General features: G+C 35.7%; 1 protein-coding gene across 2 annotated transcripts in view; it reads right to left on the bottom strand.

Moving 5' to 3' along the window:
- The window catches only part of LOC131148750 (SHUGOSHIN 2), a 43,565-nt gene extending 22,718 nt beyond the window's left edge, over positions 1 to 20,847 (bottom strand). The window contains exons 1-5 of one of the 2 annotated variants that reach the window (XM_058098655.1): positions 20,188 to 20,847; positions 20,054 to 20,091; positions 19,810 to 19,918; positions 19,692 to 19,715; positions 19,512 to 19,580 (exon numbers count right to left, since the gene is read on the bottom strand). In XM_058098655.1, the coding sequence (XP_057954638.1) occupies positions 19,512 to 19,580; positions 19,692 to 19,715; positions 19,810 to 19,918; positions 20,054 to 20,091; positions 20,188 to 20,352 (405 nt within the window). In that variant the 5' untranslated portion in view covers positions 20,353 to 20,847. The remainder of the gene's footprint in view (positions 1 to 19,511; positions 19,581 to 19,691; positions 19,716 to 19,809; positions 19,919 to 20,053; positions 20,092 to 20,187) is intronic. The other variant, XM_058098656.1, reaches the window with a different exon arrangement.
- Positions 20,848 to 23,762: the final 2,915 nt, after the last annotated feature.

Here is a 23,762-nt window from a genome sequence, read left to right as displayed (position 1 = left end):
ACCTACTCTTAATAAATCTGATGATATTGATCTGCCCATTGCTCTCAGAAAACATCCTCATTCATGTACCCTTCATCCAATTAAAAATTTGTGTCCTATATACCTTGCCCATGGGATACCGTGCCTTTACTTCTAACCTTGACAGGGTCAAAATTCCAAAGAACATTGAGGAGGCACTTGAAATTCTGGAATGGGGAGAAGCTGTAATGGAGGAGATAAGGACATTGGAAAAGAATGGAACATGGGAGGTTATGAATTTGCTACGAGTAAAGAGACCAGTAGGCTGCAAATGGGTATTCACTATAAAATACCGAACAGATGGGATAGTTGAAGGATACAAGGCCCGGTTGGTTGCTAGAATTTACTCAGACCTATGGCATCGATTACCCAGAAACCCTTGCACCTAAGGCAAAGTTGAACACTATCTGAGTGCTCCTATCCCTGGAAGCCAATCTAGACTGGCCACTTCAACAACTCGACATCAAAAATGCATTCCTAAATGGTGAGCTGGAAAAAGAAGTGTACATGACATTACCCCCTAGATTCAGAAAAAGGGGTGAGGAAAACAAAGTCTATAAACTGAGAAAGTCCTTATATGGACTCAAACAATCTCCCAGGGTATGGTTTGATAGATTTACAAAGGTGATAAAAGGAGAGGGATACTGCCAAGGACAGTCCGACCATACTATGTTTTTCAAACAAAAAAATGGGAAGAACACTATTCTGATTGTGTATGTAGACAACATTATCCTCACTAGAGATGACATTGATGAAATGGGAAGATTAAATAAAGTTCTAGCCACAGAATTCGAAGTGAAGGATTTGGGGCAAATGCGATACTTTCTAGGGATGGAGGTAGCTAGATCAAAGAAGGGTATTAGTGTTTCACAATGAAAATGCACCCTTGATCTCCTGACCGAAACAGGCATGCTAGGTTGCAAACCAAGCGACACACCTATTGAAGCTGGAAAAAGAACAGAAGATGTTGGGAAGCCAGTAGATAAGGAGAAATTGAAGATGTTGGGAAGCCAGTAAATAAGGAGAAATATCAAAGATTAGTCGGCAAACTAATCTACCTATCACATACTAGAGCAGACATAGCTTTTGCAGTAAGTGTAGCAAGTCGGCATATGTAATCTCCAAAAAAAGCACAACAGGAAGCAGCTTTTAGGATCCTAAGATATCTAAAGGGATCTCCAGGGACAGGCTTATTGTTCAAGCGAAGTGAACAAAAGGAAGTGGCAATATTCACTAATGCTGATTGGGCTGGCTCTACAGAGGATAGAAGATCCACGAATGGATACTGCACCTTTGTATGGGGAAATCTGGTCACTTGGAGAAGCAAGAAACAAAATGTTGTACCAAGGAGCAGTGCAGAGGCAGAATTCAGAGTTGTTGCTCAAAGAATATGAGAAGGATTATAGCTACGGAGGCTATTAGAAGAACTACATACTGAGTTAGAGTTACCTATCAAGTTGTACTGTGATAATAAGGCAACTATCAGTATCTCTCTCAACCATGTCTAGCATGATAGAACCAAACATGTGGAAGTTGACAAATACTTCATTAAAGAAAAGGTGGAAGAAGGAACTATTTGCGTGACATATTTCCCTACTAAGGAGCAGATTGGAGACATATTCACCAAGGGACTACCTCGGCAACTCTTTGAGGATTTCATTGGCAAGTTGGATATGATCCACATCTATGATCCAACTTGAGGGGGAGTGTAGAAATCCCTACAGTGTGAACGGCGGCCACAGTTGGTGAATGACAGCCACCTACCATGGTGGGTGAGCCGCCACCACCTACCATGAGATCTTGCCACAAACCAAAGGCTATAAATTGAGACCCCCCAACGAAGCTAAACTACACATCTCAACTGCAAGTTGGGTCCTCTTTTGTTTTTCCATATTTTATTCTCTGTGTACATGTTAAATAGGGACCCAAGTATGTAAAGAATACACAATTGAATATACAATTAATTCATTCTCATTCTCTACAATAGGCAAATAGTGGGAGAATTAATCTTCCTCATAATGACACAACCAAATATATCATTTGCAGTCGGTGTGGTAAGCTGGTACATGCAGAAATCAAAGAAGATTCATCTAGATGCACTACGATGAATTCTAAGGAACATGAAAGAACTATTGACTTTGAGCTCCTATATAGTAAGGAAGGAGTAGACGAAGTTAAAGAGTATTGTGATGCTGATTATGCTGGTGACCATGACACACGTTGTTCAACTATTGCGTACATGTTCAATCTTGGCTCTAGAGCAGTATATTGGTGCAGTAAAAGACAATCAATAGTTTCACCATCAAATGCTGAGGCAAAGTGCAAGGCAACAGCAATGACAGCACAAGAAAGTACATGGTTAATGCACTTATGGAAGATCTTCACCAATTAATTGATTATTTAGTACAACTATACTGTGATAATCAATCAGCAACACGCCTAACAAAGAACCCTATATTCCATGCAAGGACTATACACGTGGAGGTGCATTATCACTTCATCAGGGAGAAAGTATTGCAAGAAGAGATTGAGATGAAGAACATCAAGACCAAAGACCAACTTGCAAACCTAGTTATCAAAGGACTCAACGATGTCAAGTTTGACAGATTCAAAAAGCAACGTGGTATGACTTTTAGAACGACATTGAGAGAGAGTAGTTGTTGAGGGGGAATCTTCAGAGAGCACTCTCTCTCTCTCTCTCTCTCTCTCTCTCTCTCTCTAGAAGCTTCTTCCTCCAGAATGTCCTCTCTCACTCCCTCTCCAAAGTTCTTTCTCTATCTCACTAGCTAGAATGTTCTTTCTATAGAAAGAACACCGACTCTCTATCATTCTCTAGAACCTTCTTCCCTCTCTATTTACCAAAAATTACTCTCTCTCTAGAAATTTCTCTCCTAAGAAATCTCCCTCTTTCTAGAAATTTCTTCCCTCTGCTCTCTTTAGAAAGTTCTCTCTCTCTTATTTAGAACTCCCTCTCTCTCTCAAATTCTCTCTACCTCTCTCTAGAAAATTCAAGGCATCTTGTTATATGAACTTTCTATAATTTTGTGAGTTGTTATATGTTAAAGTTTGATATACATTGTTGGCCCACAATCTAACAACTTAAGCTTTAAGGTAAAACGGTAATCTATCATGGTATCAAAGTTAATTACCAAGAGATCCTGGATTCTAGCCTTGTTGCCCGTGTTTATTGTGTGATGTCTAAAAAATTATTGTATTCCCTATAATGAGTGTTATCTATCATGTTTTTATCTCTCCACATGCTGTCAGGCTGCATGTGTGGGGGAATGTTAAAGCTTGATATACATCGTTGGCCCACAACCTAACGCTTAATCTTTTAGGTAAAGTGGTAATGTAACACCATATAAGGAGCTCAAGGCTTCATCATTGATGGAACAAGAAAGAAGTGTGAATGTGTGCAAAGTTCCAAGAGAAAGTGAGTGGTGGGTGTTGGGCACCAAATCCAAATGTGGATGACAGATATATGTGAGTGTTGGGCACATTGTAATTGTAAGAGTGTAATTATTTTGTTGTAAATCCAAGTGTAAGGTGTTGGGCACCTATTTTGTTTGCACAAATTAATATGACTTAATATCTTGTGTCCACCACCTTCAATTCCCAACACTTCCCTCTCTCTCCTTCTTGGAATCTTCTCCTTATATCTCTTTCTAGGAAACTTCCATGGATCTAATGTCCCACAAATTCTTGTATGGTGAAGTGAATTCCAACTTTGCTTGAGGTAGTCTATTAATCACATACATTATTGTCATCATGCAGGCCCAAAAACATGATGGAACATTCTTGTTATGTAGCATGCTTCTACATATTTCTGCAAGATGCCAATTCTTTCTTTCTACTACTCTGTTTTGTTGCGGTGTATCTAGGTAAGTCAATTGTCAATGTATATTACATTCTTGCATATAGTTTGAGAATTCTTTCAATATATACTCCACCCCATTATCTATACATAGGCATCATATCTTTCATCCTATTTCTTTTTCCACCATATTCTTGAATTCCTTAAATTTGTTTTATGCCCCGATTTTCCTTTCATAAAGTCAACCCAGTCGTATATGGAGAATTCATCTATGAAGGTTCTCATGTACCAATGATTGCTGATGAATTGTCGCTTTATCTTCCCAAATACCTCCAAGTGAATCAATTCAAGAGACTTCTTGGTTCTAAACGTTGAATCTTCAAATAGGGTAATTGATATGCTTTTCTGGCATCTAGGGCACATAATGTCTTCTCAAAAATCTACCTGAGGGAAGCCTTTGAGCATCAACTTGCTCATCATTATTTTAAGCTTGTCACAACTTACATTCCCAAGTATTCAATGCTACAAGTGCGTTCTCTCATTCTTTCTTATCCTATCTACGAATGCTTCATAGGTTGACATTATGTAGATAGATTCCAATCTTCACCCCTTCATGATTGGTGTATCCACAAGCTGGAAATTCTTGTACACCTTGCCATCATTAGAGCCAAACACCACGCAATTCCTTGAAGTAATGAGTTGTGATATCATTCCAAGAACATGCAACACATTTTGTAGTTGCTGTAGTTACGAGTTGAATCTTGGTATTATCACTGTCTTACAAATATGAGTTATTGGTAGTTTAGAGTCCTTGGCGGTTACCACAACCCGCTCTACTTTATATCGAGAAATACTTTCTAATTTTTCTTTGTCTCAAGTCATGTGATTGGAACATCAAGAATCCACTATCAATCACTATTATACTTAATTAGCTTATCACTTAACGTGATGATTGTCGATTCTTCCTCTGGTTCGGAAGTTTTATGCTCTTCATTCGGCATATCCTCCATTATTGCAAAGCATGCTTCAAGGTCCAATTCTTTTGCACTACCATTTTCACTCTAGATGGATGTCAAGGCATTCCCTTCAGCTTGTTTGTGCCAACAATCTCAAGCTAAGTTGTCCCCTCTTCCCGCAATTATATCATTGGTTGTTGTGCCGCCCATATTTCTTATCTCCATTTTCTTCTTTGTCGTGGTTTTGTTGAGCTCCCCCTCACTGAGGACTCCTCCTGTCTGGGCTTTTTCACCTACCTTTTTGCATCATTCTAGATTTGACTTCTCCAATGTGTGTTCTCACAGCTATTTTATCCTTTCCTTTAAAGGTTCCCTTATTAACGAGAGTCTTTTCCTCATCCTTTTGTGAGGCTCCACACATTTTTTCGTCCAAAGCCTCTTGGCTGGCTAATATATTTTCCAACTCTATTAGAGTTAGTTCTTTGGCCCACCCAGTGATGAGGCTATTATACTCTGGCCTAAGACCATGAATTATTCTTCTTATTTCATATCTCTACAATTTTATTTTATGGGTCTAACTTTGAAATTGCTTAACTAATAGATTTAACTTTCGTAACATATTGACCCACTATCATGTTTTTTTGGCGAGACTGACAAAAGCACATTCCCTAACTATTGGAGCTTTGCATCATTTGTCCTAGAAAATAGAGTTTCAAGGGTATCCCCATGTGTCCTTGGGCGTTTTTGCATCTTTGATGTGTTGTAATAGCTCATCTTCTGTTACTACCTCCAGTACATACAATGCCTTGTCAACTCTCACCTTCCATTTCTTTAACTCTTCAACAACATTTGGTGGTGTAGTTTGACTACCACCAACAATCCCCTATAAGTCTTGTCTAAGTACATAAAAAACTGCATGCAAATACTTCGATGTTTATAATTGTTGGGGTTGAGCTTCTCTATGTTGCTTGTCAAGGTTGCATTATCCGCCATCATTACTTGGTGATGCCCCACAGTTAACCCAGTAAGCTTGGTCTCTAACCAACTAACTTCACAGTCCTAGACTACGTACTAGCAGAATCTCCATGTACCATGGTCTTTGCAATAGTCTAGACCGCTAGCTCTGATACCACTTGTTGAGAATTGGAGATGGTCACAACAAGAAATTAACTCTTATTAATTTGTGGAAACATAATAAGTTCCCAGCACCTTACACTGGGACTTACAACATATACTCACATGCAGTCAAGTACATCTCACAATTACAATGTGCCCAACACTAACATAAATCTTACACCAACACACACACTCGCACTTCTTTCTTGTCTACCTTGTACAAATAGTACATAGTTCTTCTACTGCTTGTCCAACATCAAAGCCTTTGTTCCTTGAATAGGTGGTGCTAAAAGTGGGTGCCAGCTAAGTAGAAATTTCTAGGCAGCTCCAGCTAGTGTTTCTAGATAGAAGTAGAGAGAATTCTTGAGAGGGCTAGAGAATGAACTAAAGAAAGGAGAAGTTTCTTGGAAAGAGAAAGAAGGAGAAGCTTCTAGGAAAGAGAGGGAAGAACATTCTAGAGAGCGAGAAAAAAATAATTCTAGAAAGAGAATTTTTTGGAGGAAGAAGATTCTGGAGAGAGAGAGAGAGGTGCTCTCACAACAGAAATATGGTTCTCTTCCATATAGGAGGAGCTTTTCTCCCTCAGAATGCTACAATTTCTACGCTTATAAAAGATAATGATTGGTGCTGCCCTAGGACAGCAACTCACATGATAGCATAAATCCTTGAAGCTATTCCTTTTCAATCAATTTTATGTCCTTAAAGTGATCTAACAATTCAAGGGCTCGAGGAGCGTATTCCTGAACAAGGTGGTCATAGATCATCCAAATATGATTGGTGGATAGTTAAACTACTAACCTTTTAAACAAATGTTAGTAATTCTTCAAATGTGCGTGCTTTAATTCCTTTGAAGACGTAAAGCAATTCCCAAAGCACACCTTGGATGCACATCTCTAGAGTGAAAATTTCTAAAATTTGCTCTTTGTAGTTAATACTTGAGGCAAGCCATCTGTCACAGTCCATGGCAGCCTTATCTTTCCATTACTTGGTGTTGTTCGCTCCATCAAGCTAACATTGTGACTTATGCCATAGAAGCAATTTAAGGAATTCTCACTTAAGCTGCTCCCAGCTGCTAATAGATTTTGATTCTAAGTTTGTGTACCAATCAAATGCATTGCCTCACAAGACCAAACAAATTATCTAACAAGAAGGTCACCAAAGATACCAACATTCTCACAAGTTTTGATGAAATGAGCAACATGTTGTTTGGGGTTTCCTTTTCTATCAAATTGGATAAACTTTGGAGGTCAATACCCATTTGGCATCCTCATGTTATCAATGTATTTCATGTAAAATTGCAAGGACATGAGGGAACTTTCAAAAGGGACCACCACATTTGTTTAGATTTTGTTTGTTATCTTGTCTTGTAATTGTTGAACAAATAACGAAGCAACCAAGGTGGAGTAGTTTTCTTTAGAAGTCTTGAGAGGCTTCTTTTTCCTTCCCTTTGGTTTTACTGATGATGTTGGGAGTAAAAACCAGGATGATCTTCATGATCTTGGCTCAATTCACTGCTATTTTACACCTCCAGCTTGCTAATGAGCAAGGCAATTTGAAAAACCTTGTCTTCAACCATTTTGGTGAGAAGTAAGATCTTTCTCTCCATTTTTGTGATTTTCTCCTCCTTCGTGGAAATACCAATCACCACAATGGGCATGACATTAGCAAGTGAAAGGGTATTTAGCTGTGTGAATAGATCTCTTCCACAGGGCTACCAAGCAACAACCCAAAGTCTTACTATTGGAAGAATGATCATTCGTTATATGGATTGAGGTTTTACCCCCAATCCAAGATTGTTTCGAGATCAGAGAAATCTTCATGTTTGACATCTTCTCAACAAAGAAACTAAGTGTCATTGTGTGTTTTGGCTCGGTCCCTTTGACTTGTTGATGCCCTTACAGGCCAGCGTCCCTTGATTTGCTGTAAGTGCGCCCACAAAAGTGGAGTTGTTGGTGGTGTTGATATCTCCACCCATAGATCAAAAAGCCACAAAGGTGACAGTAACTTTCCTAATGGCTTGATTCAGAAGCCCTTTAATCTGATGGTGAGTTAAAATTCGTTTCTAAGAAGAAAGAGATAAGAGGCAGAGTGTTGGCCTCAAAAGGCTTAGAATCTTATTTTGATGATAACAAACTAAAGGAACTTAACATATTTGGTTAAGTGAAGATATTTCAAGACTTAAGTATGTGAATACAAGGTCAAGTGCACACAAGGATTATTGAAAGCTTATACTCCAAAGAAAGAAGATCTCATAAAGGTTATACTATTAAAGCATGGATTCAAAGATGATTTGATGAAGCTTAAAATATATTGAAGCTTGAAGACAAGATGAAGTCAAAGAAAGACAAGCATGAAGACTTAAGTGCTTAGAATGGCAAATTCTTAAGAAGTCTTTATGTAAGTACTTCAAGCGATTTCAATATGGATACATGAAGTTCTTAGGTTAATTTCTTAGACCTAGATACCTTTTAAAATACTTGGAAAATATTTTTATTAGGTCAAAAGTTATTTCAAAAAGGTTAAAATTATTTTTGGAATGAAAAGCACCAAAACAGGATTTTCCAAATTCTGTTATTTTTTCTATATATGCATTGATATGCATTTTTCTCTATCAAACACTCCTTATCTTAAAAAGTATTGAACATGAAAGTTGTGAGATTTTCTCTTAGCTTTCTGTTGATACCAAGAGCGTCTAATTTGGAGTTGTATATAAAAAGTTATGACCAAAATACTGAAAAGTGGTTGAAGCTATCAGGCGGCTAACCTTATCTGTTCAGGCGACTGAACGCCGACAGAACCACTTCAAGCGACTGACCCTTGTCAGATCAAGCGACTAATCTTCATAAAATTCATATTTTAATAGTTAGGAAAATTTTCAAAATTGATTTCTTAGCCATCAAACTTTGTGAAAACTTGGGGAATACTCCAAGCAACTTGGGCAACACGAAAAATACTCTTTAAACTCTATAAATACATTATTAAACCCAAGAATCAAATACACCAACAACCTACAAGCAGCAAATCAATCAAATTCTTTCTACTCTTCAAAGCTACCTTGCCTATACTCTTGTTGAATTACTTGCTGCGATTTTGCTGAGAAAAGCTCACGGGTCTTTGCATTTTTAGTGAGTTATTCAATCTAAGAAAGAACCCCGATGATATATATACTTGAGCTTCATATTTCCATATTGTTATTTGATTGAAGTATATTGCTTTTAAATTGTACTAATCAGCTCTTTTGAGAGTGTCTTTGTACACAAATTTGTTTCTTGATTTTCTTGACAGTTTAGGATTGTTGGATCGTTGTACAGAGTGTGGGGTATCGATTGGAGAGGGGGCTCCACCCTAGTTGAAGGAGGGATTGTAAAAGGTTGCTCATACCCGCAAAGGAGTGTGTAAGGTTGCTCGTACCTATAAAGGAGTGTTATAGTGGAATCCTTAGCTGGTGTGCCTAAGGCGAGGACATAGGTTCGTATAGCCGAACCTCGTAAAAGCTCGGTCTCACTCTCTACCCTTACTCTTTAATTTTTCTACATATATAAATTGCGTGGTTGTGTATCTAAGTGCAGGAAGCTGAAATATTGAGATTGAGAAACTTTTAATTAAAGGGAGTACGTTGATTGATCTTTTGCGGAAACCTTAAAGCGAGTCCGTTGATTAATCGTTTGCGGAAACCTTGGTTAAAAGGAAGTGCATAAAAACCATTAATACAGGGCTTTTATCGAACTCTACTTTGTGTTATTCAAACGCTGAATCGTGAAAGTGCTGTTGCAATGCTTATATTGGTTATGTAACTTGTGATTGGTTAATTAATTGGTTGTTTGGGTATTGATTGACATTGTTAAAAGTTCAAGTTGATTTACTCTTTCATAAAGTTTTAAAAGAAAATCTTGGTATCTAGCTGATATTGATTAAATCAATTCATTGATTGAGTGTGGATTGTGATTGGCTTAATTAAGTGTTGAAAATCAAATCATTCTTGTGTGATTGCTAAACATACAATAAGTTGGGAATTTGTAAAAAGAGTTAAAAGAAATTTTTAAAACCCAATTCACCCCCCTCTTGAGACTACACCTTAGTTTTCAATTAGTATCAGAGCGAGGTTATAGCAAATCTTAACTAGAAGCTATATAAAGATCTAAATGGCACACATTGGCGTAGCTCCCTTTGGAGAGGGTCAATCCTCAACCAGACCTCCAATCTTTTGTGGTCTTAACTATACTTTTTGGAAACAAAGAATGAGAATCTACCTTCAAACTATGGACTGGCAAGCATGGAGGGTTGTCACACATGGTGATCTTATCCCTACCAAACTTGTAGATGGAAAAGAAATACCCAAAGAAGAAAAAAATATGACCGCAAACGATCATAAGATGTTGCAAGTTAACTCAAGTGCTATAAATGCTTTATACTGTGCCCTTGACATAAATTAATTCAATAGGGTTATGGCATATAAATTGGCAATAGAGATATGGGACAAACTAGAAGTAACCTATGAAGGCACCGTTCACGTGAGAGATAATAGAATTGACATGCTTACTAGCGAATATGAAGCCTTTAGGATGAACCCGGATGAATCTATTACAATTATGTACACTAGGTTCACTCATATCATAAACTCCCTTAATGCCTTAGGGAAAAACTACTCTACTTATGAGATGATCCGAAAAATCTTTAGAGGTCTTCCACCCATTTGGGAACCTAAAGCCACAACAATTATGGAAAGAAGAAACCTTGAGAATACCTCCCTAGATGAACTAATAGGTTGTATACTCACTTATGAGATGGCAATAAACGAAAGAAGTGGAAAATCTAAAGCCCAGAAATCTATTGCATTTAAAACCTCACATGAAAACTCTAGTGATGAAGATGAAGAGGAAATTAATGCAGATGATGTAGCCCTCATAACCAAAAGACTTGCAAAAATTCTTAGAAAGAAGAATAAATTCACAAGAAATTTTCGGGACTCAAACTTAGATAAAAGCGAAACCAATAAAAAGGAAACAAAGGCTGAAACTTCCAACGTGCTACAATTGCAAGAAAGTTGGACACATAAAACCAGATTATCCACAACTTAAGAAGGAATCCAAGAAGAAAAAGAAAAAGAAAAAGGCAATGAAGGCAACTACATGGGACAATATAAGTTCCAGTAATTCACATAGTGAATCAAGTGACCAAGAAGTTGCTTATACTTGCTTTATGGCATGACAATGATGAAGAACAAAGTTCCACATCCAAATCATTAAATGACTCATACAATGAATCTTGCTCATCTAATGAATCCAATGATGAGAGTAGACCATCTTATCAAGAATTACAAAGTGAACTATTCAAGGTTCATAAAATTCTAGTTAAAGTAACTAAACAATACACTTCATTGAAAAATAAGAATGAAGTTGTTATGAAAAAATTAGAATCGAAAAAATCTTGCTGAAAGAGAAAAGGATTTAAAAATCAAAAGATTAGAAAGTAAGAATGAAAAGGTGATGAAAGAATTGGAAGATCTAAGATCCCGAATTTCCATTGATAATGAGAAAGATCTATATATTTCTAAACTAGAAAACAAAATCAACAAAATGTCTCAAAATCAAGAAAAGGGTAAAAATATACAAAACTCATAAATCTGTGATCTTAAGAGAAAAATTGAGGATCAAGCCAAAATCATCTACAATTTCACTAAAGGAAAATAAAATCTTAATAAAATGATTGGCGAACAAAAAATGTCCTTGAATAAAGAAGGCATAGGATTTAATGGAGTTGAGAATACAAGGAAAAAGAACCACTACATGGGGTACTTTGCAAAAGCCTCCAAAGACTATGCTAGCACATCCTCAAATGCTCACACTCACACCACATGTTTTCTATGTAAAGAGAAGGGACATATAAAATTTGAATGTCCACTAAAGAGAAAGAGTGTGAAAATTAAACAAGTTTGGAAAGTAAAAGAAATATCTCTTGATAAATCATCCGGACCCAAGAAAGTATGGGTACCTAGATAAAAAGCCTAGTTCACAAACTAAAGACTCCAAAGATATTAGGATTAGTCATTCAATTTTAGAAATTAAGAAAGCTAAACCTATACTAAAATGAAAAGCGATGCCTCCATAGCCTATAAGATTCAAGATAGCCAATTCAAATATAAAAGGAAAATTTCTCCTTGTTCAATATACGGAAAGCTATTTAATCCAATTTAATACAAAGATATTGAACTAGTTAAAATGAAAAATCTTAAAGAAGAGTTTATGAGCACATTGACAACTATAACATTAAAACAAATGAATACAAAAAATGTTATTGTTGGCCACAAATCAAGAAAGCTTGGATTGTACAAGGCTTATCTTCGAAATCAAGGAAGTCATTTGCTTAAAAAAAAAAACTAATTTAGAAAGTCATTTGAAGCTTGATAAAATGATAAATCAAAAGAGAGAGATTGGGTTGCAAAATTGAAATAACTTGCTAAACATGAGCATGTTATGATATTGATGATATTGATATGATATTGGTATTATTCTTGATATTGGTATCCATGAGCACTTACATGAAATTAATTGATATTTGAGCATGGCATGATAAATTTAAAAGCATGATTGGTAATCTTGACACCTTCATGAATACATAGTTTATACTTCAAGAATGAAATTATAAATCTATTGAATATGAAATACATTTCATTCAGGGAGAGTTAGACTTGTTAAATAATGATATCATGATTTATGTTCATTACTGAAAATCATTGAAAATTATGATATACAATCTTTTGTATTTTTTCATGCTACTTTGAGACTTATTGTTTATCTTTTTATGCATGATGAATGCAAATTTTTGTTTATGGTTGCTCTTTGCCTTAGCATTTATATATTTTATTGATATCTTACTCTTTTTGACTGATGTCAAAAGGGGGAGAATTTTTGGGCAAAAAAAAAAAATTGAGCAAGACACTACATACCTAAGCATGTATATTGGCTCAACTATGAAATGATGTATATGAGCATGATAATTAATCTTGATATATGAGCATGATATTGAAAGTGATCTTGATATTGCAAATGGTGTTAAGATGATGCTTATTGAAAGGGGGAGCCTTTCTAAGGCTTACTCAATTTTTTGCTCCTTATTTGTCATCATTAAAAAGGGAGAGATTGTTGGCTTCAAAAGGCTTAGAATCTTATTTTGATGATAACAAACTAAAGGAACTTAACATATTTGGTTAAGTGATGATATTTTAGGACTCAAGTATGTGAATATAAGGTCAAGTGCACACAAGGATTATTGAAAGCTTATACTCTAAAGAAGGAAGATCTCATAAAGCTTATACTATTAAAGCATGGATTCAAAGATGATTTGACAAAGCTTAAAATATATTGAAGCTTGAAGACAAGATGGAGTCAAAGAAAGACAAGCATGAAGACTTAATGCTTAGAATGTCAAAGTCTTAAGAAGTCTTTATGTAAATACTTCAAGCGATTTCAATATGGATGCATGAAACTCTTAGGTTAATTTCTTGGACCTAGATACCTTTTAAAATACTTGGAAAATATTTTTATAAGGTCAAAAGTTATTTCAAAAAGGTTAAAATTATTTTTGGAATGAAAAGCACCAAAATAGGATTTTCCAAATTCTATTATTTTTTTTATATCCTCATTTATGTGCATTTTTCTCTATCAAACACTCCTTATCTTAAAAACTGTTCAACATGAAATTTGTGAGATTTTCTCTTAACTTTATGTTGATACTAAGAACGTCTAATTTGGAGTCGTATAGAAAAAGTTATGATCAAAATACTGAAAGGTGGTTGAAGCTGTCAGGCGGCTAACCTTATCTATTCAGGAGACTGAACGCAAACAAAACCACTACAAGCGACTGACCCTTGTCTAGTCAAGCGACTGACCTTCATAAAATTCAAATTTTAACAGTTAGGAAACTTCCCAAAAGTGATTTCTTGGCCACCAAACTTTGTGAAAACTTGGGGAATACTCCAAGCAACTTGGGCAACACGAAAAATACTCTTTAAACTCTATAAATACATGATTAAACCCAAGGATCAAATACACCAACAACCTACAAGCAGCAAATCAATCAAATTCTTTCTACTCTTCAACGCTACCTTGCCTATACTCTTGTTGAATTACTTGCTGCGATTTTGCTGAGAAAAGCTCACAAATCTTTGCATTTTTACTGGTTATTCAATCTAAGAAAGAACCCTGGTGATATATATATACTTGAGCTTCATATTTCCATATTGTTATTTGATTGATGAATATTGTTTTTAAATTGTACTAATTAGCTCTTTTAAGAGTGTCTTTGTACACAAATTTGTTTCTTGATTTTCTTAAAGGTTCAGGATTGTTGGATTGTTGTACCGAGCGTGGGGTATAGCTTGGAGAGGAGGCTCCACCCTAGTTGAAGGAGGGATTGTAAAAGGTTGCTCCTACCCACAAAGGAGTGTGTAAGGTTGCTCCTACCCGTAAAGGAGTGTTATAGTAGAATCCTTAGGTGGTGTGCCTAAGGCGAGGACATAGGCTGGTATAGCCGAACCTCGTAAAAGCTCGGTCTCACTCTCTACTCTTACTCTTTAATTTTTCTGCATATATAAATTGCGTGGTTGTGTATCTAAGTGCAAGATGCTGAAATATTGAGATTGAGAAACTTTTAATTAAAGGGAGTACATTGATTGATCTTTTGTGGAAACCTTAAAGGGAGTCCGTTGATTAATCATTTGCGGAAACCTTAGTCAAAAGGAAGTGCATAAAAACCATTAATACAGGGCTTTTATCGAACTCTACTTTGAGTTATTCAAACGTTGAATCATGGAAGTGCTGCTGCAATGCTTATATTGGTTAAGTAACCTGTGATTGGTTAATTGGTTGGTTGTTTGGGTATTGATTGACATTGTAAAAAGTTCAAGTTGATTTACTCTTTCATAAAGTTTTAAAAGAGAATCTTGGTATCTAGCTAATATTGATTAAACCAATTCATTGATTGAGTGTGGATTGTGATTGGCTTAATAAAGCATTGAAAATCAAATCATTCTTGTGTGATTGCTAAACATACAATAAGTTGGGAATTTGTAAAAAGAGTTAAAAGAAATTTTTAAAACCCAATTCACCCCCCCTCTTGGGACTACACCTTAGTTTTCACAGAGATATCCCACCGAGCGGCTGTATTTCAATTAAAGACAAGAAAATTGGTAGAAGAATTTTATTTTTTATTGATCAAAGAATAGGTACAATTCTTTGTGTATTTTTACAACAAACAAGATAAATTATCCTCTCATTTGATCTCCTTTAAAGTGGTTCTACCAATTCAAGGGCTTGTGGAGTATATTCTTGAACTAGGTAGTTGTAGATCTTCCAAATCAGAGATACCGAACTTGACAATTGACGAAAGATAGATTTGCATTGATCTTTGATTGCCTTATAGAGATCTGCCGATTCAAGGGCTTAAGGAGTGTATTTCCAAACAATGTAGTGGTAGATCTTCCTGACGAAAAACTTGATGATCGGTAGAAGACAAATTTGTGCCAAATCTTCATGAGCTCAAGCTTGATCATAAAGAATAGCTGTTAGAACAAAGATCGGATCTTGGAAGAACAATCGAAGATTTATTGTTCTATCATGACTTGATATTCACAATGTAAGTAGCTCTGACTTCGAGAGAGTTGCCCAGTAGTGAGTCTTGGTTATTATTGCCTCAAAACCTCCTTGAGAGGCCAATGAGAGTATTTATAGGCTGGGTTTAGGGTTGGGGGGAATCCAGCCCATATTTCCACACATATCCATGTCAAGGGTTGGGTAACCATGTTTAATTTGCAAAGACCCAATATGTGTGTGTGTGTGTATTGTTGTGTAAAACCCCAAAATATGCACAGCGGAATATATATTTGTATGTAAAAAACCAAACACACAATGTAGTATTTTAATGGTGAATATACAGAACAATCCACAACCACAGCTAGATGAAAGTAAGAACAATCACAATGACACAAGGAATTACGTGGTTCGGCAATGCCTACATCCACAGGAGCAAACGGTAAGGATGCATTATCTTCTTGTCCAAATAACAAGAGAAATACAAGAACCCTCTCAACTTTTACAAACATTATCAACCATCTCTCTAAATACATTGATATGACATATATAAAGAGTTCCCAAAAGTTTACCCTCCAAACCCCAACTGTATTAACGTTCCCCTTTCAAAATTTGAAATCTACGCTTGGTGTCCCAAGCCAAATCGTCAACAGTTTCAGACAGAATGTAAATTGTCTGAAATCCTACTCCAAATCGTTGCAGTTTTCATCGACTGACTGGTCAAACCGTCAATGGTTACTGCCAAACCGTCAACGGTTTCCCCTGCTACATCTAGCATCTTTGATTTCCTGCCATGTTTTCTTCCTTGTACATGTATACCACTCAGTATATAAGTCACATATCATAACAATCTCCACCTTGACGAATATACACCCATTAGGAGAAATCGAAAACATGAATCCGTTGCTCCACCTTGAACTTGGGACGTTAGGTTGGGACCGCCTCCCATCTAGCAATTGGAGACAAACACCAAGTCCAAGCAACACCGCTTGAACTTGCTGCAGCTTCGGCTTCTACCATCAACCCCAATTCAATTGTAGATGTTACACCTAAAAACTTCACCCTAGGCTTCCAACAAGGCCTTCCCACAATAGTAAACATAAACGCTGCTGCAAGCCATCTATAACCAAAGCCCCCCCTGCATAGTCTTCAAAAAATCTCACAACTGATAGTCCACTCTGTTGCCTACCGAAACACCCCATTGCACCATCATAAGGAACCTTTGACATATCCCAGACATCACAGCTCATCCTTGGGTACCCAACGGTAGACATTCCATATCGATTCTCCACAAAACCCTCCTGAGATGGCAAACAAAGTCTCAATACGGTTCCATCTACAAAGTTACTCTGAGACAACACCAATCTCCTTGCAGCCTTGTCCACAAAGTCACCCTGAGATAACACTAATCTCCCTGCAGCTCTATCTATGCGAATCTTCAAATCAAGACCCTTCTTGGTCGTACCCGATACATTCATGTCAAAAACTTTCAACAGAGTTACCAACTGATTAGCCTTAGCCAAAGCCTTCCCAACCAATAACATGTCATTCACGCACAACAGATACATCACTCCATTGCGTTCTATCACCCTCTTCCCTACTAGAAGCCTCACTAACTCCCACACCTAGTTCATATGCAATAACTTCGTCTCATCCACCACAACACTTATCCATCTATTTTTTCCTTTGTTGTGCACAACAACTTGAAAAATAGTAGGAACCTTGCTGTTGGTAGTAATGAATGCATAAAATACCAGAATGCCAAATTTATACCTGAGTGGTGGTCTGATAGTGCACATGGGCCCACCATGATCCTGCTGGTCTCCCAAGCTGAAACTCCCTGCAACATGAACAATGTCATCTCTGCCCTAAGTCTGTTGCTCCACCTACATCACATGCCCATTCATACTGTGATACTCTTTATCGAACAAACGTAGGCAGGGAATTTAATAGCATCAGCGCCTTATCTTCCTCCTCGAACTTTACATCAACACGCATCAAATCACTCACAATTTGATTGAATGCATTCATATGTTGGTTCAAATCCAAACCCTCCACCATCTTAAGCCAATACAGCTTTTGCTTACGAAATAGTTTGTTCAATAAAGACTTAGACATATACCGGCTTTCCAGTTTACGCCAACCTACTGCTAAAGAGTCCTCATCCATGACATGATACAACACGTCATCAGCCAAACACTGTTGGATGGTTGATACTACCTTTGCCTTCAATTCATTCCAAGTTGCTTCATTCATGCCTTTCGGTTGAATTTCATATAACGCTTTCACCATGCCTTGCTGCACTAAGAGTTTCTTCACTCTTCTCTGCCACAAACCGAAATTTCCGGTTCCATCAAACTTCACAATGTTAAATTTCGCAAATGAAGATCCAGAGGCCATTACAACAATGCTCTGAAACCAATTTGTTGTGTAAAACCCTCAAATATATTTGTATGTAAAGAATCAACCACACAATGTAGTATTTTAATGGTGAATATACAGAACAATCGACAACCACAGCAAGTAGATGAAAGTAAGAACAATCACAATGACACAAGGAATTACGTGGTTCGGCAATGCCTACATCCACGGGAGCAAACGGTAAGGATGCATTATCTTCTTGTCCAAATAACAAGAGAAATACAAGAACCCTCTCAACTCTTACAAACATTATCAACCATCTCTCTAAATACATCATATATGACATATATAAAGAGTTCCCGGAGGTTTTCACTCCAAACCCCAACCATATTAACGTTCCCTTTTCAAAATTTAAAATCTGCGCTGGGTGTCCCGAGCCAAACCGTCAACGGTCTCAGACAGAGTGTAAATTATCTAAAATTCTGCTCCAAACCGTTGCAATTTCCATTGACTGACTAGTCAAACCGTTGATGGTTATTGCCAAACCGTCAACAGTTTCCCCTGCTACATCCAGCATCTTTGATTTCTTGCCATGTTTTCTTCCTTGTACATTTGTACCACTCAGTATATGAGCCACATATCACATCATATATATTATTTGTGCCAATCAAAATAATTATACAAATAATTTTGCACTTTCTTTGAGTAATAAAATAAGATTGTATTGTATGTCTACAAAGGCTTGCACATTTAGGCTCATTCGCTAGCCCCAAAGTTCTTCGACTGGTTGGCTTGGCTTGATGCATTACAATACCTCCTCTGACAATGTAATAGCATATTCTATGCATAGTTTATATAATCTGTTGTGTTAATATTTAAGCCTCCAAAACATAATCAGAGCAATTTTAAAATTTCGAAGGAAACTCTTGCACTCAATTTAGTTGAACAAGAAAAGAAATCGGCCACAAATTAAATTTCATTTAAAATTCAACAACAACTAAGATTTTCCAATGGTTGAGTGTAGATTCTGATCTGGTAAGTGTCACAATTTGGAGGAGATATTACTAGAAAACATGCTATTGGAGATGAGGAAAACATCAAAGCAAGCAAGAGTCAAATTTCTAGCTCAACTCTCAAGGAATTTATTTTCATTATATTTGTCAGAAATTTATGCTGAAAAATAAGGAATACTAGAGTATATCCACGTTCAAATACTTCTGACATATAGTACACCTCATCAAAATAAATAAATATATAAAACTTTGAATATATGATTAAAAAGACTTCTAAACAGTGAATCTGTCACTAACATATGGGGCAGGCACATGGGCACCATAATTTCCTTGTGAATGAGAATTTCTTAATAGGTCTTAAGATGATGTAGTCAAAATAAACATTATGTTGAATCATGAAGCAAAGCATAACACATCATGAAATTCCATCCTCTTTCATGTATCACCCTATGCTTCCCAAAAATGAACAACGGTGTGTCCAGCATGTGTAGTGCACTGCATGTGATTTACACATCACATATAAATAAAAGAATTTAGACATAATATTGACTATATAGAGGCCTCATTAAACAAAAATATTCCTACTTAACAATTTGGTCACTATTGTATTGCATTACAATAACAAATTTTGAAAATCAGAACAAACCTCCAGTTCCAAATTCTTTGCTTTAAGCAAAGCATCCTTGCAGATGAGCTCATGTTGCAGTGCCTTTAGCTGAAACAATCATACCGAAGTCTTAAGCAGATCAAAAGGATTCAGACGTAAATCTCCATAAACCAATAGAATTTAATAACTAACACAAGTTAGTTGTTAAACCCAACTTACCTTCTCTCTACCCAAATTAAGTTCCTGAAGAATTGGCAGAAACACGGCTTTCATTACTGAGAAACAGAAATTTCTAGAAAGGATATTGAAATTAAAATTAACATCCAAAAAATCAAACCGCTAAAATGTGGCTGTTGGATTGAGCTAGGCTCCAATTCTGCAGCTGCATTTTCTGCAAAGTAATTCTCTGTTTCTGCAACTCAGCTCCACTCAATTCAAGAAGTTTACTGTTGGACAAAAATCAAGAAAAACGAGGTGCCAAAGAACAAACGTAAAGGAGCAGAAATACAAAAATCATAGGATACTCTCTCTGCTTTTATTGTATAGGAAAAGAAAAAAGGAGAAAAGAAGAAGAAAGATACTCTCTGTCCTCTAGAAGTTTCATCAGTGCCATGTTTTCCTGCTCAAAATTTCACAGAAGAACCCACTAAGATAAGGCACTCACTTGGCACAGCACAAGAACACATAATAAGGAACACCCAAATAACGATTGTACCTTGAGAAGCTGGTCAATATAGTCTTTTTCCGATGAGGAAATCACCGGTGGCATTTCATCTTGTTTATGTAATTTGGGCTGCGACTGCGAATTGGTAATGTCAGAAAGCCTCTTCCTCACTATGCTTCCAAAGGACGATCTTTTCACCACTTTCTCCCCCCTCATTTTACCTATTACGCCTCTGAACCCTAATTGACTTCAAGATATTGCGTAACTAAGAAATATAGTCGAAATCGCAAACCCTGGTAGCTCTTTAAATATAACTAAACCCTAGATAAATAAGATAAAAGAGGAAGCAAGTAAAATTTTACAGAAAAGGAAATGCGAGGACATAGAGTGAATTTCTAGGGTTTGTAGTCTGTGAGAGTGTGACTGGAAAGTGAAGAATCACTACGCCCAGAATTCAGGCGTATGTATGATCAAGAATTGTGAAATTTTTAAAACATTCACATGCCAGATCGAGCAAAACGCCAACCACTCTCTCTCTCTCTCTCTCTCTCTCTCTCTCTCTGAGAGAAATTGATGGTAGGTTTCTGGAAGAGTGCATACGGGATTGAAATTCAAATGAAAGGGATGGAAAGGAAAAGTGAAAGAGGAGGACCAAGGCTGGGTATTCCAACGGCTTTCCCAAGCAAAGGATCTTAAATGCTGTCCGAACCTAATTTTAAATGGAGATCCGAACCTACGACCGAACCTTTTTCTTTCAGCTTTCTTTTAAAAAAAAAAATTTGTTTAAATATTACACCTTAGCCGTTACAATTAATTGTTTAATTTCGGGTGTCTCATATTATATACATGGTGTGTTTAAATTAAATTACTTATGATTTGTAGTATTATAAGTTTAAGATAACTTATAAATGAAGAGGCATTTTTTAAATGATAATTAAAAATCCCATCAACTTCTTTCAAAATTTGTATGAAGATGGTTAGGTCTAAGTATTGATTTAACATGACTTTCGAATCTCGTTTTAAGGATAACAAATGAAAGTTGATTTAGCATATTGTTGTTAAGTGATGATATTTCAAGAAAGCTTGAAAGACAAAGGTCAAAAGATCAAAAGAAATGCAAATTCAAGATCACTAAGAACCATAAGGTCACTCTCATCTTCAAAGTGATCCAAAAGAAGCTTAATGGACCCAAAATGATTCAAAGCATATAGAAACCTAAAGTTGACTCAAACTCAAGTCTAAGAGGACTCAAAGAAAAAGACTCATATGAAGACTACAAGCATAGAGTGTTTAAGGCTTTAGGATTACCTATGTAAGTACTTCATGCTAAATATCATGTGGAAATATTTTGAAGCTCATTAGGGTTTGTTTTGGACCTAAAGACCTTGTTTTAAAACACCGGAAAATATTTTTGTAAGTAACAAAGTAAGAGAGCTAAGTATTTTTTGAAAACTGAACTGAAAAAATAGAAAATATAACTGTTCAAGCGATTGAAGAATAACCTCAGGCGCTTGAAGATTTTCCTCAGGTGATTAAAGAATAAACTCAGGCGCCTGAAGATTTTCTTGATGAATTTTTGAAGAGGCGATGTAGGCTCAAGCGACTGACCCTTGTCACCTTAGGCCCCTGACCTTGTTTTCAGTTTAAAATCAAAGTTTTAAGGAACCTTAGGTAACTAACCTCGAGACTTCAGGTGTCTGAACACTATTAACGGCTATATTTTTTAAAAGTTTTAAAATTCAAATTTAAATTTCTTGTGCCCCAAATTTTGTAAAAATTTGGGAAATACTCAAAGTAAACTTGGGTAACATGAATTAACCTTTTTTAGCCTATAAATACATGTTTTCACAATTCAAACTCACACCAAGCAATTGAAAATCTGCTCTCAAGCTGAAAGCTCTCTTATTCTCTCAAAGCTCTCTCTTGCTCACTCCTTCAATTTGAATTGCTGAGTTATTCTGAAGTGTTGTTCATTCTTATCTGAACTCTAAACATCTGAATTGTTGATTCCTAACTAGAGAAGTATTCCGGTGATTTTGTTCTTGAGCTTCAATTTTATTTCTTTTGATATTTGTTATTGAAGTATATAATGCTTTCAATTATGCTAACCAACTCTATCTGAGAGCATTATTTGTACCAAAAAAATTTGTTTCTTATTTCTTGTTTCTTGACGGTTCAAGTGATTGCATCGTTGTAACTGAGCGTGGGGTATCACTTGGAGAGGGGGCTCCACCCAAAATAAGGGTTGTAAACGGTTTGTTCCACTCGGAAAGGAACGTGTTAGTGGAATCCTTAGGTGGTCTTGCCTAAGACGAGGACATAGGCTGAGGATAAGCCTAACCTCGTAAAAAATCTTGATCTCACTCTCTCTACTCTTTTATATTTAAATTTCAGCATATACAAATTATGTTTCAAAGTGCAAGATTACTGAAAACTGAGATTGAGAAGACCTTTTAATCTAAAAAAGTACATTGGTTAATATTTTGCAGAAACCTTAAAGGGAGTACGTTGATTAACCACTTCAGCAAATATTGATTAAAAGAAGCGCTTAAAAAATCATTCATCCAGAGCTATAAACTGAAATTTGGCAAACGCTGAAATAAGAAAGTGCTGCAAGCTTTCACAATTTGGTTAAGTCTTAATTGGTTGATTGTTTGTTGATTGGTTTGTGATTGATATTAAAGTGTTGATTGTGATTGGTTTGATTAAGTATTTAAATTCAAAACAATCATTGTAAGTTTACAAAAAGCTGTACATTTGTAATAACACTTAAAAGAATTTTTATAAACCCAATTCACACCCGTCCTCCTTTTAGGATAACACCTTAACTTTCACTAAGGTTCAATACCTTTAACTTTTGGGTGTTGTAAATTTAAAAAGTGGAACATTCAATAGCATTTATAAGGTCAATTGCAAATAAATTAAGAATATAGTTGGTAATATTTTTTTACTTTTTTATTTTTGTTTCTAATTAATGAAGAAACAGATTATAAAATACATTTGTTTAATTGACAACTTTATAATTTTGTGGTCAATTTTTAAGTCTTTTCATAAAAACTAAGAACTTGATTTTATGATTTTTAATTATTTTACCAACATATTGGTAGAATAGTTTAATATTTAAATTTAATTTTTATGGATTAAATCATTCACTTTATACATAATTTTTAATTAAAATTAAAATAAAATGATCATATGAAGTTGAAATATAATTAATTGAAAAATATTTGTAAAAAATTTTATCCATTTAAAATATTTTAATTATTTTTCAATTATCATATATAGTAAGATTGTTCCTTGTGAAGTGAATTCGGAAATTTAACTATAAAGTAAAATAATAATAGTAAATTTTATTTTTTTATAATTCCTTAATTTGTATTATTTATATTTATATTTATATTTTTTTAATCGTATTTTTAAAATTGTTACTCGACTTGGGAACAAAAATGAGCATTTGTCAATCAACTTTAATTTTTTTTAGTTTTTAAAATATTAACAAAATAAATTGTTGATTTTTTATTTTTAATTTATATTTTTGATTTCTAATTTTTGTTTACACATTTTTTACACTAATGCAAAACGCCCTCAAGTTTCACAAATTTGCTCTGCTACATGTTGACAAGAAA

This window comes from Malania oleifera, chromosome 2 (assembly GCF_029873635.1).
Source record: "Malania oleifera isolate guangnan ecotype guangnan chromosome 2, ASM2987363v1, whole genome shotgun sequence".
In the NCBI taxonomy this organism is placed as follows: domain Eukaryota; kingdom Viridiplantae; phylum Streptophyta; class Magnoliopsida; order Santalales; family Ximeniaceae; genus Malania; species Malania oleifera.
Note: the sequence above shows the minus strand (reverse complement) of the source record. Positions and strands in the feature narration are given on the sequence as shown.